The 16,954-nt window shown below is 44.2% G+C and overlaps 1 protein-coding gene across 1 annotated transcript in view; it reads right to left on the minus strand.

Annotated features, from left to right (window-relative positions):
- LOC126981688 (potassium channel subfamily K member 15-like) overlaps positions 1-16,671 on the minus strand; it is a 30,557-nt gene extending 13,886 nt beyond the window's left edge. Inside the window, exons 1-3 of the mRNA XM_050833108.1 lie at positions 16,260-16,671; positions 12,512-12,701; positions 9,408-9,587 (exon numbers count right to left, since the gene is read on the minus strand). Coding sequence (XP_050689065.1) covers positions 9,408-9,587; positions 12,512-12,599 — 268 coding nt within the window. The 5' untranslated portion in view covers positions 12,600-12,701; positions 16,260-16,671. The remainder of the gene's footprint in view (positions 1-9,407; positions 9,588-12,511; positions 12,702-16,259) is intronic.
- Between the last annotated feature and the right edge of the window lie 283 nt (positions 16,672-16,954).

Below are 16,954 nucleotides of genomic sequence, written 5' to 3' on the forward strand. Positions count from 1 at the left end.
CCACTTAATATCTTTTCGGCCCTTCTAACCTCCGGCGGTTGAGGTGATAAACTATCTTCGTCGGTAAATACGGATGCGAAAAAGTTATTTAGGATTGTAGCCATTTCATTTTCATCGTTCGTGTGGTTACCATTTTCATTAGCAAGCGGTCCGATACCACAAGTGAGTGACTTTTTATTATTTACATAGCTAAAAAAATTCTTTAGGATTAGATTTACTTGTTTCCGCAAAATATTCTTTAAGATTTTTCTTGCTTCGTTTTATTAATTTCTTGGTTTCGCGGCGAATTCTGTCCAACTCTAGTTTGTCAGCCTCGCTCTGAGTTGATATGTATCTACTGTATACGCATTTTTTAAGAGACAGGCTATTTTGAATTTCGTTATTCCACCATTTGGGTTTCTTCTTAGAAGCTGAATGTCTGTTACGATAGGGTACGCATATGCTTATGGCATTGTTCAATATTGTGGTGAAGGCCCCCCAAGATTTATCAATATCTGTTTCCGCCGTGATTTCAGTCCAGTCAGAATTATTTAGAATTGATCGGAGTCTTACGAAATTCGCTCTCTGATTATCAGGTACCTTTTCTTTGCTAGGAGTTACTTTACTTTCTTTCATATTGATGCTGAATGTGATTGTTCGGTGATCCCTAGAACTAAAAATTGGACCAACATTTACTTCGTTAACTAGATCAGCTGTCGTTGAAAAGATAAGGTCAAGTATATTATTTTTCCCGAGTCGGTTCTTGAACGTGTTGATGTAAATCACTTTCTAGTAAATTTGTGCACAGGTCGAGCCCTGTATGACAGTTCAACAGTTCACACCATCTTTTCACTGGCAAGTTAAAGTCCCCAACAATTACTGCCTCGCAACTGCTACTTGTTTCTAATAATAATTCACTTAGGGGGAGGGAAATATGTGTGTGTGTGTGTGTGTGTGTGTGTGTGTGTGTGTGTGTGTGTGTGTGTGTGTGTGTGTGTGTGTGTGTGTGTGTGTGTGTGTGTGTGTGTGTGTGTGTGTCGCATGTAGGAATAGATGTGCGCAAATGAATTATTCCTATTACATAATGACGACCGAAGTGTTAATGCGTGGTCGATATCAAGAGTCTGCCATGGCGGTCTGTAGATAAGTCCAATTACTATTTTACGAGATTTATTTTTAATTTCAATGAAGACCGTGTCTACGTTGGTTATAATATCTGTTTTCACGGATACTGGATGGAGAGAGTTTTGGATATAAAAGATAACGCCTCCACCCTGTCTGTTCTCTCTTTCATGACTAAAGATGGTATAACCCGGTAATCTATATTCCGTAATGAAATCTCTATTTGAAGTGTCTATCCAAGATTCTGTGACTCCGATGATGTGATAATGATTTGTAGCTGCGAGGACTTCTAAGTCTTCAAATTTGTTACGTAGGCTACGAGCGTTTACATAGCAAGCTTTAATGTGATTCGAGTCGGGGGTTTTGTGGGTTGAGTGCTCCCTTACGATGGAGCTGCTGGTGTTCTCGCCTCCGCGTTTTTTGGCTTTCGAAGAGCCACTTGGTCACAGAGCAGCCTCCCGAAACGGGCTGTTCCAACAGGGTTTAAGTGAATGCCATCAGCAAGGAACAAGTCCGAATCGTAGTAAAAATTGTTCCACAAGTTAGCGAACTGGACGTTTTCTTGCGAGCAAAGGGACTGAAGTCTGTTGTTTGTGCTGAAGGCCTTACTGTAAAAGCTAGATTCGGCGCCGACCCTCGGGAGGATTCCTGAGATTATGATGTTACTGGCATCCGTTTTACGTTTATACTGCTTGATCATGCGGCGGTATTTCTCAAGCAGTTCCTCAGAAAGGGTTGTCTGTACGTCATTCGTCCCCGCGTGAATGACAAAGAGGGTGTTTCGGTCGGCATTTTTCGTGACATCATCGCACGCTGCGGTGATGTCGTCCAGTCTGGCACCTGGATAGCAGTAACGTTTTCTGCGGCCGTTTGATGAACCACCACAGAACTCAACCAGCTGGCCACGCACCATGGAGTCCCCAACTAGGCGAGTCTCGAACTCATCCTCCATGGTGTCTGCCAGCACCTGGAACCTATTGAAGGTAGTGGGGGTCAGTAAATCCTTGGTTGCCTGCTTCGGTTTGGCTCCATTCCTTACAGGTTGGAACCCGACATCCTGTGAAGCAGGAAGAGAAGCGTTAAGTGGGGCAGGCTGGAAGTTGTCCTGTGAGGCAGGCTGGGAGTTAGCCTGTGAAGCAGGCTGGGGGTTAGCCTGTGAGGCAGGCTGGGGGTCAGCCTGTGAGGCAGGCTGGCGGTTGTCCTGTGAGGCAGGCCGGGGGTTAGCCTGTGAGGCAGGCTGGGGGTTAGCCTGTGAGGCAGGCTGGGGGTTATCCTGTGAGGCAGGCTGGGAGTCAACCTGTGAGGCAGGTAACACGTCCTCCCGTGAAGCAGGAGGGTCGTCTGGAGAGGGCACAGTCTCGGTGGAGGGCCTCTTCACCATCGATGGTGGAGTCACTGCCACATTAGTTAAAACAAATTCCTGAAGGGCTACAAATTTCTTTTCAAGATCATTGTGCTTGACTTTCCATTCAGTCACAGCCTTCTGAAGATGTAATCTTTGAACGCAGAGGCGGCAAGTTTTACTCAGCTGGAAGAACTGAGCTGCAAAACGTCCGGGACAGACGTCACACTTAAGGTTCGAAGGCATTGTTAGAAATTTAAGCGAGTTTACAGTTTGGACAAATGTTAAAAGCGCTTTCGAAATAACTTAAATTGTGACCATCAATTGAATTGTATAAAAAAATGTGCATGGAAATCAGATACTGCTGTGTTAGATGCCTCCAACACTGGGAGTTCGCTCCCACAGGGTCTTGAAAACGCCTCAAAGACCAATCGCTTGTCCTGAGCCTCGGTCACGAGAGAGACTTTCACAACCCGGCGCTTTTCAGCTATTGTCCTCGAAGTTTTGTCCCATAGAACGGGGCCGGCGTAGTCACACAGAGCAGAGCTGGCAAGGGAGGAGAGGAACCAGCAATTCGTTCCCACTTTCCGAAACGTCTAACCCAACTCTGCGACCCTTTCGAGGCCTCGCCAGTGGCACCTGTCACCAGGTGTTTTCCACCAACTCTAGAGACTATCAGACGCCCTTCCTGAGAGACCAAAAGACTGAAATATTCCTTGAGTATAAGAAAAATCCTCAGAAACTCCACCTAGAAGCCTGGAGGTACAACCTCAAATGGCCCACGGAAGACATCTCTTTCAGGAGAAAACAAGAACCAGCTGTTATGCAGAATAGGGATGGGAGTACCGTCGATAGAGGGGAGGGACGGGGAGCTCACACCGACAACTGGTTCCCAGGGAGGCTTTTTAGTGTAGAGGTCGCCACACTCCTCTACACCGCAGGCCTAAATAATTAGGCAGGGTCCAGCTGACTAGGACCCTGGAGCTCAAGCCATTGTCTCGTAAAGAGATCCTCTGCCTGCAGTCCAATCCACCACTGCTGCTGCCCAGAGGCTTCACCGTGACCCTGGCACGGGAGACAGATCAGGTATTACAACTTGTCCAAGGGTGACCTGAGACTATGCAGGGTAGGGACGTCTAGTTCCCTGAGGTGAAAACAATTCACCCGCATACCTACCCACTAACCGTTTCCCTATTGTCTCATCAACACCAGAGAGTAGTTCAGCATGCTCTCTAAAGACAGATCCTCTCTCTATAAACACGACACAACATTCACACAACATACACACCTTTTCCAAAATTCAAAAAACAAAGTGGCGAACCATCACCATGCCTCGGAGTCCCCGCCTGGGGGGACCACAAATTCCCCAAGGAAGGACTCCCCTTCTGGCTGTCGACTTGAGAGGTGTCTTGATAACTCCTCGAACCTCTTTCTTATCAATTTCTGCAACATTCGCGGTTTTCGTTCTAATTTTCATTCTGTAGAACACCATCTCTCCTCCTCTAAACCTCACCTTTTTTCCCTCACCGAAACACAAGTTTCTAAGGCTACTGACAGCAATCTCTATTCTGTTCCCTCCTATTATCTCTATCCTAAATTTCAATCCAAAGCTGGAAGTTGCGCCTACGTGCGCAACGACATCACTTGCTCTCGTGCCCATGACCTTGACTCTTCAGAATTCTCCACCATCTGGCTAAGACTTCATTGTCATTCTATTACTAAATACATCTGTGCTGTTTATCTCTCACCTAACTCTACTAACTATGTAAAATTCTTTGACTATTAGAACTCTAAAGTGGAGCACATCACACCCATTCTCCCTTCGCTGAAATCTCCATTTTGGGAGATTTCAATGTTCACCACCAGCTTTGGCTTTCATTCTCTTTCACTGACCAGCCTGGTGAACAAGCCTACAACGATCTTGAACAGTTAGTTGGTTCAGCACCCTACATGTATTCCCGACCATCTTGGAGACAGGCCCAACATACTAGACCTCTTCCTTACCTCTAACCCTTCTGCTTACTTTGTCAAACTGTTCTCTCCGTTGCGCTCCTCTGATCATAACCTTATTTCTGTATCCTGTCCTATCGCTCCTGTACATCCTCAGGACCCACCGAAGAGGCGATGCTTCTGGTATCTTGCTTCAGCTCGGTGGGACGACCTGAGGATGTACTTTTCCGATTTCCCGTGGAATGATTACTGCTTCCAGTAGAGAGACCCCTCTGTGTGTGCCCAGCGCATCACAGAGGTGATTGTCTCTGGAATGGAGGCATACATTCCACGTACTTTCACTACTCCCCATGCTAAAAAGCCTTGATTAATCACGTTTGTTCTCGTGCTATCAAAGATAGAGAGGCAGCTCACAAAAGGTACCAGAACCTTCGTACTCCCGCCAACCATGATCTTTACATTTCCGCCCGGAATCGTGATAAATCTATTCTTCGACTTACCAAAAACTCCTTTATCCATAGCAAATGTCAACACCTTGCTTTCTCTAATTCTTCCAGAGACTTCTGGCACTTAGCCAAAAATATCTCCTCCAATTTCACTTCTTCCTCTTTCCCGCCTCTTCTTAACCCTGACGGCAGCACTGCCGTCTCATCTATTTCTAAGGCTGAACTCTTCACTCAAACTTTCTGTAACAACTCCACTCTGGACGATTCTGGGCATATTCCTCCTACTCATCCCCCCTCTGACTCCTTCATGCCTGTTATTAAGATTCTTAAGAATGATGTTTTCTATGCCCTCTCTGGCCTCAACTCTCAGAAGGCTTATGGACCTGATGGAGTGCCTCCTATTGTCCTTAAAAACTGTGCTTCCGTGCTGACACCCTGTCTGGTCAAACTCTTTCGTCTCTGCCTATCAACACTCCAGGCCTGAGATAGTGTCAAATAATGACTAATTTCCTGTGGAAACAGGCATCGTACCGCTAAGACATTTTAGAACAGCTACCCATGAAGATAGACCAAGGTAGAATTGCGAAAAACAGAAAATCGAATTTTAAGGGGATATTTCCTATTCTTGGCTTTAAAGCGCACCTTATGCACATTGCAGATCATGATCTTTGGCCATAATTTTCCCACACTTTTTGTGCTAACTTGCTTTATATTTTCAAATTCCTGAGCTGCTTCATTCCCATAGCTGGGCACGATAACAGAAAACCTTATTCCCGATATCCGATAACTGATAATGGAAAACCTTATCGGTGATAACCGATATTTGTTAACTGGAGACATAAATATAGGCGATAACCGATACCCGATATAAATCCACAATTCCGATACTAGGTAGCGATAAGTCCGATAGGCGAAAATGATACTATGCTGATATTTCAAATAGAAAAATATAGATGAATTCGAATTTTCATTATCTGTATTTTAGAAAACTTACAAAACCTGAAAACCACACGTTGACACGTACATGTGGACGGTAATACTAGAAACGCCAGAACCGGTGTTGTGTTATTTGGCGTCCCAACCGTCAAAAGCTGGCGCTTTTGTTTACAAACACTTGTCTCTCGTGAACTGGCCCATTACTACTTATTCAGTTATTCTTACTTATCACCATTAACACTTTAACAGTCACTTCAGTAAAGAAGCACTGAAGCACTGGGAACCGGAACACTGGCACTCACTCCGTCACTCGAGACGCAGCTGAGAGGCCACGCGCCACGCCGCCACGTGCTAACACAAGCCGCTGGTCTCTGTTTGCGCTCTTTACAACGGGATCACAAATTTCAGGCAGTGAATAATCGTTTCGGGGGCAAAGTTAAATTATTTTTCTCTTTGATATAGTGATTTTTTAATCTAACATAAAAAAAATAATCTAGTGTTTTAATGTTGATGATCTAAGTATGAAATCTCTTCACCAAAGATATTTCATACCCCGAAGTTTTTTTCGTACAACGCCGGGCGCCCGGGCCACGCATGCGCAGTAAGGAGGAGACAACGTTTTTTTCTGAAAGGCGGAAAAAAGTAGCGATTATCGTTCGTTTAGTTACAGAAGTAACGAAGATACCGATATATGTATAAATAAGTAGCGGATGGCCGATAACCCGATTTTGTTATCAGCGATAAAGTATCGCGATAACTTATCGCGATAACGCCCAGCTATGTTCATTCCTTGTTTTCTCATCATCAAATTTCATGACAATGTTACCTCCATTCGTGAATCTTGAATCAGTGATCTGAATGCCTTAATTGTAATGCCTAGGAAACTTCATTTTTCATCTCGGTAGCCTTTTTATCTTGATCAGAGGCCTTCACGACAAGCAGGTGCTTCTTCCTCCTCCTTTTTGCTATATCAGCCCAGCAGGCGCCAGCCGACTCTGTCTTGTCAGCACAAAGCACGTCCGCCACCTCGCCCAACCTCTCTTTCACACTGGGTGTCCGAGTTTCAACTTCATCTTTCACAACTAATATTTCTTTGGATAATTCTTGCTTAAATTCATCCAATTTTTCCACAATGTTGGTTGTTAAAGATGCCTTGTGTAAGCATGGCGGACACATCCAGTTTATTTTGGGTATATTATCCTGCTTCACCCCTGTCAGATGAGCACACTTCACATGACACGTCTTATAGCCTCTTCCATTTAGCGTAACCCGTTTCTGGGTCGTGATCTGTAGAGTCCCTCATAGAGTCCCGACAACCTAAGATTTGGACGCCATTATTAGCCCTGTGTTTTCGCCGCGCTTTTCAAACACTAGCACACGGTCTCGCGGCGAAAACAGGACCAATAATGGCGTCCAAATCTTAGGCTGCGGGACTCTATCTATCAAGGGACTCTACAGATCATGACCCAGAAACGGGTTACGCTAAATGGAAGAGGCTATTAGGGCACAAACAGCATGCAATCCACTTAGCGCCTGAAAAGTCCGCACAGACGCAACACACGTCCTGTCTCTCCCACTGTCACTCTCACTCACTACACGGGCCTTGTCTGCCCTCGTATGGAGTATGCCTCTCACGTGTGGGGGGGCTCCACTCACACAGTTCTCTTGGACAGAGTGGAGTCTAAGGCTCTTCGTCTCATCAGCTCTCCTCCTCTTACTAATATAGTCTTCTACCTCTTAAATTCCGCCGCCATGTTGCCTCTTTCTATCTTCTATCGATATTTTCACGCTGACCGCTCTTCTGAACTTGCTAACTGCATATCTCCCCCCTCCCGCGGCCACGCTGCACGCGAGTTTCTACTAAAGCTCATCCCTTGACTGTCCAAATCCCTTACGCACGAGTAAACCAGCATCTTCACTCTTCCATCCCTCACGCTGGTAAACTCTGGAACAATCTTCCTTCATCTGTATTTCCTCCTGCCTACGACTTGAACTCTTTCAAGAGGAGGGTATCACGACATCTCTCCTCCCGAAATTGACCCCTCTTTCGGCCACCTCTTTGGATTCTTTTTAGGAGCAGCAAGTAGCGGGCTTTTTTTATTATTTTCCTTTTTTTGTGCCCTTGAGCTGTCTTTGTAAAAAAAAAATACCTGAGTGTAAGGGCCGCCAGCAAACCTCACATAAATGTGTGTGTGTGTTTCTGTGTGCGTAGGAACATCACGCCACCGTAACTACCATTTATCCACGCGTGATGCTTCACGTGAGTTGCCGATGCACGCTTCGAACCCGCGAGGAGAATCGGTGTTGTTGACTGATCAAGGGTTGTTAATATCCTCAGTGACCTCCAGCCTTCTGCCGGCAACATACATCTACTCCACTCCGCTGAGGTCCTCATTTAGAAGACATCACTTTCGTGGGCTGAAGTGATTCTCTCTCTGCCTGTTCAAGCCGTTGTTTAGAGAGGGGACGGAACTCTTATCCTGCCGCCTCCAGTCTCGTCTTGAGCTGTGCTACGTTACATCTGTGCTACTGTCACGACCCCACACCAGGTGATCTTTAACCTGTTCTATTTAACCTCCCCACAGTGTTGGCCTAAAGGCTGTGTTGTTGCTATACTTTAACTACTATGGTGAGGTTTAATAGACGGTTATATCACTGTTACGTGTTTGGGGGAGTTCATTATTGATGTTTGTTACGCCTTTGTGGTGATGTGTGCACAGTGTTCCTCGGTTGTCCTGATCGACTTCCGTGTATACGACTCCGCACCAGATAAGTCTAACCTCCTCTATCATTCCTCTCCCGTGTTTATTCGTGCTCTTTTCTTAGCTGCCTGTAGTGTGATTACTATTTAGGTAGTATCATTGAGAGTGGAGAGGATGCTAGACGGTTAGATTACTGTACGTGTTGGAGGAGTTATGTCAGTGTTATTAACTTATTTAATAAACCTAATGTTAAGTTAGCAAGTGTTTGCCTTCCCACTTCCTGAGATACCTATCATGTTCTATCCTGAACCTTCGGCATTGGAGGCGAACGTAGCTCTCGACCTTCGGCATTGGAGGCGAACGTAGCTCTCGCAATCTCTAAGCCTTACACTGAGAAACAAAATGAAGCACCTGCCAATTCCCTTTCATTTCCAGACTAAATGAACCATTAGCCACCTTCCTTTAACAACGCTGGTGGCTTTAAGTTTAACAAAACCAAAGAATGCAAATTACCACTTGTTATAATCTCAGTACATAACAAAAGGGAGCACCTGTCACAGTCCCTTCATTGCACTTTTCCTTAAAAACACTGGTTGCGTTAATACCTGACAAAATGAACCACCAGCCACCTTCGTTCACTAACACTGGCTGCCTTAACTGCCGCCACACAAGGAGTATGTATTAACTCTTGGTATACTTGCTACTCCCTTTAATTACCTAATAAAAATAACTACCAACCACTTAACCACCTTAAATACACTCGGAAAAGTCTATCAAGCACAACGAATACAAATTAAATCTTGGTACTTCAGAATCAACGAAAATGAAGCCCCAGGCACTTCCCTTTCATTACCTAACTAAAATAACCACCAGCCACCTTCATTTACTAACGCTGGCTGCCTTAACTGCCGCCACAGAAGCTCAACTCACCGATAGTAGTAAGGACAGTGGCGACGAAGAACACAGACTGAGGGTAGTTCCAGCGGCGTTCTGCTTCCTGCCCAACCAGGGACACGCCGCTCCCCTGACTGGCCTCCGCGGCGCCCTCGTACTGCTCCAGCCACCCCGACACCAGCTCCCGCACCTCCTCCTCCGTCACCGGATAATCACCTGACAATGAATTCATGCTTGTCACCTGCACTCACCACCACCTCACGTCATCAACATTAAGTAGTCGAAATGATAATAGATGAGTAACTCCTAAAGAAACTATACCTTTAAGTTGAGGGGAGCGACCAGTTCAGGCGGTTTCGTTATTAATAGATCTAGCTCAAACATAATTTTATGGACTGGAAAACGCTGACTTTTGAGAGCTTGTAATTGAACATCAGTCACTTAGTACGTATTGGAATTAGAACCGAGACAAAGGTTTCGTTCGTAACTTTAACCCATTTTAGGGGAATCCAACTCCTCAGTACACTAAGGCTGGATTCACACGAGCCACTTTTTAGTGGTCAGTGGCCGCCACAAAAAAATGGTCAAAATAGAACACACACATATCTATGGGTGCATGCACACGGGCCACTTTTTTGTGGTCACCACAAAACAGTGGCGAGTAGTGGCGGGCGGAGCCATTTGCCGACCACGCCACTGTGGCCAGGGATAGATACCGTTGTTTCAAATGGCAGCGTGCACACGAGCCACTATCGGTGACCACCACCCTGCCACCCGCCGCTTTCCCTCTGTCTTGACACTTGAACACCTGAATTTTAACTGTCATAATGATGTATAAGTATGACCTTCACGCATAACTTGTGTTCAGGATATAATGGATAAGCTCTTATATGCTTTCAGAAGTAATGTTTCATTTCGTTTCACAGTTTTGCATATTAATTGATTCTGGTGTGGATTTATTACTGAATGTGGCAGTTTTATTTACCCGGAAGTAGAAAGGGGAAAATGTTATGTAACCGCAAAGACTGCTGAATTATGTCAATAAATTACATCTACTAAGGATTTCAGAGGCTGTGCGGCCTCGTTTTTTGGGAATAATATCGTAACGAACAATCGTATCGGTACGAGATTTTGCGACAGTGTATTTCACACACTGCCTTAATTTTTAAGGGTATCGCCAACCGCCACAAGTAGAGAATAAAGGCACTTGTCCCTATACCAAGAGGGTAAAGTCATCAGTGTCAGGCAAAGATACGAACACAACTACCAGAGGCTCCGCCCACCTTGTTCCTCTTCCCTCCATCTCCCGCCTCCTCCCTTCTCCCTCAATCTCTCTCTCTCTCTCTCTCTCTCTCTGGAAGATACATACATACTCGAGAATGATTTTTTTTTTCAATTAAGGCATGCTTGATGTGATACTGGGACTTTAATTTTGAGCATAGTGATACACATCTGGGCCGTGGACGTAATGACATGTGAGAGTAGGGTGAGGTGGTAAATGATGACTACCATGATTGATGGTAGAACGATTGCTCGCTTGTATTTGCCAGACTTTCTGTCACAGCCGAGGTGTGGGAAGGTGCGGTTCGGCGATCACGACGCTTTGAGGACGACTACTGGACAACGGATAATATCCATGAAAGTGTCGATCCTCTCGTTATTAACCTTGACTGTGACAGTGATGATGATGGGGATTTAGTGTTAAGTTGTGAAGAAGATTAAAGTCTTGAATATTCTTGTTTGTATCCTTAGTAAACCAAGAGTGTCCTTGCCATCACTATATTGTATAAAGTTCCTTAATATAAGCCTCATAACCCAGTGTCCCTCATCCACACTCAGTGATTCACTTTTAGTACTACCTACCTCAAACATTTTATACCTTCGCAATTCTTCCCGTTACCATACTTTCAGCTCTTCCCTGACAATAAAATTAATAGCACCACTATAATTTGGCGATAAGAGCACCATTACTTTTATCAGTAGGTACATGCTATACAATAGCCCTACGAAAACGTACACCATAAACCACCAAACCACTACGCTACCAATAGTTACGGAGGTAATTAGGCTATGTAAGTAACACGTTACCCTACTCTCAACTTTATTTAAAGGATGCCTATCAGTATTAGAAAGAGTATATAACGCCACTACAATTAATGCATGCCTTTCATTCATTATAGTTACGAAGCTACATGAGAGAGAGAGAGAGCGAGAGAGAGAGAGAGAGAGAGAGGAGGCGGAGATGGAGGGAAGAGGAACAAGGTGGGCGGAGCCTCTGGTAGTTGTGTTCGTATCTTTGCCTGACACTGATGACTTTACCCTCTTGGTATAGGGACAAGTGCCTTTATTCTCTACTTGTGGCGGTTGGCGATACCCTTAAAAATTAAGGCAGTGTGTGAAATACACTGTCGCAAAATCTCGTACCGATACGATTGTTCGTTACGATATTATTCCCCAAAAACGAGGCCGCACAGCCTCTGAAATCCTTAGTAATGTGACTTAATATTCTTCATGTTCAGTCTTATATTAAAATTACCGCAAGTCTCTCTTCTACTGGCACACACTTCCTCATGTTGATGTCCTGCCGTGTTATACGTGGACCAATTATTGTCATAAGATGATTAAACCTATCCTGTGACCGCCTGAAGGAGTACAAAAATTATCGTGTTGTTTTGGCTCTGTAAATAATGTGTGGAATGCTACAAGCAGTAGTCTGTTGCTAAGTATATATGGGGTGAACCCATGGCAGTACTTTCTTCAGCGCTTTTTGCCAAGAGAGCACAGACAGCTGCTGCCTCTACGAGATCCATAACGCCACGTGCTGACCTCATTAGTGGCTGCCACCGAGTGGCTCGTGTGCATGGTGCACCTACCCACCACTTTTCGTGGCGACCATTTTTTGTGGTCGCCACTTTGTGGCGGTCACTGAACACTAAAAGTGGCTCGTGTGAACCCAGCCTAGACTTACAATATTAGTTGAAGTAACAATATATAGTTGAAAGTCCCTGAAAGAAGCCATCTGTATTAACACTCATAGTTTGGGTGCCTTAGATGAGATCTCCTAAGTAAACCTCATCAACATGAACATCAAATACTCCGAATGCTTTTTCAGGCTTTTGTGCGGACATAGCAATACCCACTGTCATACAGGAGAGGGCTTGGCGTGGTGGGGCTGTCTTCAGGCTGCCCCGGTTCGTTCTCCCAGCCCTGGTCCCCGCCGCCGCCCATGCTCAACACACGCGTAAGGAACTCCTGTCGGGCCTCCTGCAGCGCCACCTTCGCCTCCTCCTGCCTCGTCACCTCTGCATCGTACTCCAACACCTGGAAGATCTGCAGCGCCAGGAATGTCTTACAATGTGTCGCCGTTAGAGTGGTTAATCTATCACTATGTTTTTGTTTACGGTAAAGATGGACTAAAACATATATGAATAATGCCCGCAAAATACTGCTGTTCAAAGGAAAACAAAAGATAGCAAGAAAGGCCTATAAAATTCAAGTCCAGAGGCGTCTTGATACTGTCCTGCTGAAAAAGTTTCTGAAAGAATTGAAGAAAACAGCACATAGAAGGAGGGATGTTCAAGTTTATAAGCAAGAGGAATGAAAGCATGTAGACTCAGGTTACCTCTTCCATTACTTACGATGTATTATCATGAGTAGATAGTGAAGAGTAGAGAGTGGAGTAGGTGTTCTATAACTGTCCTCCAACGGCTTGTAACTCATCTTCCCCATACCACTCGTTTGTACTGTAACATTTTTACTCCTACACCGAATACTGTAACCAGATCTTTAACCGCCGTATTCGTATTCATCAGCAGTTATGTGACTAGTTTGACTTTTTTATTCCAATTTTGGGACGGGGCTAGTTCGAAGTGTTGGAGTCAAGTCGACATATTACAAACTCCGTCGTAAAAAAGTGATATAAAAAAAAAATAACCACGTCTTGAAAAACTGGTCAAGAAAGACAATTCAGCCACAGTGTTGTTGATAAAGACTCATACGACGTTTAAAAAAATCAGGCCTATTTCTGCTGCATCCGTGACTTCCCTCCACCCCGGAAAGCTGCAACTGTCCTCCTTGCACCATACAGTGTTTCCACTTTCACTTTCGGCACAGGTATCGTAGTAGTGTCAAGGGGCTTCCAACTGGGTCACGATAGGAAAAGTTTCAAGCAGCATTTTTAAGACATTGCTATTACGATGTTAATGTGAATATCGTTGCCAAGACCCCTTGTTTTTATTCTTACTAGTTAACTCTATTAACTACTTGCTTCGAACTCCACAACTCTTCACAATCACGGACTCCATTATTCTTCTCCAATACCTTTAGTCTGTGTTCGATGCCATTATTCACACTACTATCTTTGAAGGCCGTTTGAGGCAACCAGCGTTTTAAAAAAGGTGGTTGATGGTTCATTTTGCTAGGTAATGTAGGGGTGGCAGGTGCCCTAATTCGTTAGGAACTCAGGTATACCAAGAGTTCATTTGTCTTTGCTATGTTTATTGGGCTTTTGTGGCCGCACTTAAGGCAACCAGTGTCAGGTGGCTGATGGCTCATTTTGTTGGGTAAAGAAATAATGGTAACTACAACAAAAAAAGTGTTAGGGATGAAAGTGGTGAGAGATGGAAAAAGAAAAGGAAATTCACGGTGGACAGAAGAGATAAGGAGGATAGTAAAAGAGAAAAGGGAACTTTTTAAGAACACTCAAGAAAGAAATGTGGCTCAACAAGTAAAAAGGGAAAGGAAAAAGAAATATAGAGAATGCAAAATGAAACTAAAACAAGCAAAAAAAAAGAAAGTAAGAAGAGAGTTGATGGAGACTTTGGAAAAAGACTAAGTGAAAAATATAAAGGGAACAGGAAATCATATTGGAAAGAAGTAAAAAACGAAAGAAATGCAGCAAATATCTCCTCAAGTAAAATAAATGAAGTTATGGATGAGAATGGAAAGATGTCGAAAGACGGGGAAGCTGTGAAAGAGAGATGGAGAGAATATTTAAAAAAACTTAATGAATTTTGAGGGTGGACGTCCAGCAGCTGTAACAGCAACAGTTTTGAGTAGAGGTAGAGGAGGAGTATATAAAGAAAGAACTATAACATATGAAGAAGTAAATCAGGCAATAAAAAGATTAAAAAATGGAAAGGCAGCAGGAATTGATGGAATCACAGCAGAAATGTTGAAGTGTGGAGGAGATGTAGTTGTTAATGGATGGTCAAGATATGTGAAGTAGCATGGGTGGTGCCAGCAGACTGGACATCATTGTCCCAGTTTACAAGGGGAAGGGCAGGAGAGGGGAATGTGGGAGCAATAGAGGTATAAGTCTCCTGAGTATACCCGGAAAGGTATATGGAAAAGTCATAATAGAGAGGGTGCAAAGACTTTCAGAAGAGAAAATCAGTGAAGAGCAAGGAGGCTTCAGGAAGGGAAGGGGATGTGTGGATCAGATATTTGCGTTCAGGATGGTATTAGAAAAAATAATAGCAAAAGGAAAGAAACTATACGCTGCCTTCATGGATCTGGAAAAAGCTTATGACAGAGTCGATTGGATTGCATTGTGGGATGTTTTAAAGATTTATGGTGTGGAAGGAAAACTGCTTAGTGCAATAAAGTCTTTCTTTGAGGATGCATCTGCATGTGTCAAAATTACTGGAGAAACAAGTGAACATTTTGAGATAAAAGTGGGCTTAAGACAAGGGTGCGTCATGTCACCATGGTTATTCAATATTTATATGGATGGTGTTATTAGAGAAATTAAGGGCAAAGTTGGAGAAGTTGGAGTAAGACTGTTCGATGAGGGAAGGAAGTGGGTACTGAATTTGATACTGTTTGCTGATGAAACGGTGCTCATTGCAGAAAATGAAAGTGACCTACAAAATTTGGCCAGTGTTTTTGATAGTGTCTGTAATAGGAGAAAGCTGAAAGTAAATGTCAACAAAAGTAAAGTGATGGTTTGTGAGCGAAGTAGAAGTGAGGTTATAGATTTTGTATGCCCATATAAAGTGGGAATTGAATGTGAAAAAGAATGCAAAATAATTTTGAATGGTGAAGAAATGGAGGAGGTCAATGAGTTTAAGTACCTTGGATCAGTTATATGTAAGCATGGTGGTATGGAAAGAGAGATAAGAGAAAGGGCATTGCAAGGAAGAAGGGTGGTAGGGTCTTGGGACGAATCATGAATGGCAGAAGTGTGAGCATGGAGGTAAAGAGGGATTTGAGAAATACAATAATAGTACCAACCCTCACATATGCAAGTGAAACGTGGGCCTGAAATGAAAGTCAGAGGTCTAGAGTGCAGGCAGTGGAAATGAGTTATTTGAGGAGTGCTTGTGGTGTGAGTAGAATGGATGGAATGAGTAATGAAAGTGTGTACGAGCGTTTTGGAATGTGTCACGGGGTTGAAGGGAAGAAGTGTGGAGTGGTGGAAGAAGTGAAGCGATAGACTTTAAAGTGGTTTGGCCACACGGAGCAAATGGAGGAGAGTAAGATGACCAGAAGGGTGTATGTGGGTGAGATAGAGGGAGGGAATGCTAGAGGACGATCTCCAGTGAAATGGAGGGATAGGGTACAAGAGTACGTTAGGGAGAGGGGGAAAGATCTTTGAGAAACTTTGAGCAGGCAAGGAGGGAGTGTCTGGATAGAGAAAGTTGGAAGCTCTTCTGCCGTGGCCATCCCCTGGTGGGAGCTCCTAGGAGCAGGCGTTGATGAAATGATGATGATGATGATGAAAGGAAAAAAGTAACTGCTTTATTTTGTATTTTGTTGTATTTTAAGAGCTTGTTAGACTTTGGTAGTTGACTGAAAAGCTTCCTGAACAACAAACAGGCATCCTCGGCGCGTATACCTTCCTTGCCAAACCTCTACACACCTGGCTGAGTACCGGCAACACCGTACCTTGGCTCCCAGCACGGTGTAGACCACGAGCAGCACCAGGAGCGAGAGGTGACTCCCTGCTTTGTTCACCTGCTCACTAGCCAGGAAGCGTCGCCACCAACCCGCCAGATCTGAAAGACACGAAGAGGCTGTGGAGGTTTTGAGGAAGGGAAGTGCTGAGTTTGATGTAGTTGTGGAGGAGAATAGCTCGATGTTGGGTGTGGAGAAGAAGTGTGGAATCTGATACGGTTGTGGAGAAGAATTATTATGGAGTTCAATGATGGATGTGGAGAAAAGTTGAGGAGTTCGATGGATGAGGTGGAGAAAGACTGTTAAATTCGATGTTGGGTGTAGATAAGAAATGTAGAGTTCGATGTAGTTGTGGAGGAGAATTGTGGAGTTAGATGCTGGGTGTGGAGGAGAATTATTATGGAGTTCGATGTTGGGTTTGGGGGAGAATTGTGAAGTTAGATGCTTGGTGTGGAGGAAAATTGTGGATTTCAATGTTATTATGGAGAAGAATATTATTGTTGAGTCCGATGTTTGTAGTGGAGAAAGGTTATGGAGTTCGATGTGATTGTGGAAAAAAAATGTGGAGTTGGATGTACTGTCCCCAGAAACTCCTTCTTGATTCACTTGGACGGTTTCCTATAGAGTCCGGGTTGATGGTGGTCTTCAGGACAGCATGTGGTAGTTTTTAAGCCACTCGGCGGTGA

This window comes from Eriocheir sinensis, chromosome 49 (assembly GCF_024679095.1).
Source record: "Eriocheir sinensis breed Jianghai 21 chromosome 49, ASM2467909v1, whole genome shotgun sequence".
NCBI lineage: Eukaryota > Metazoa > Arthropoda > Malacostraca > Decapoda > Varunidae > Eriocheir > Eriocheir sinensis.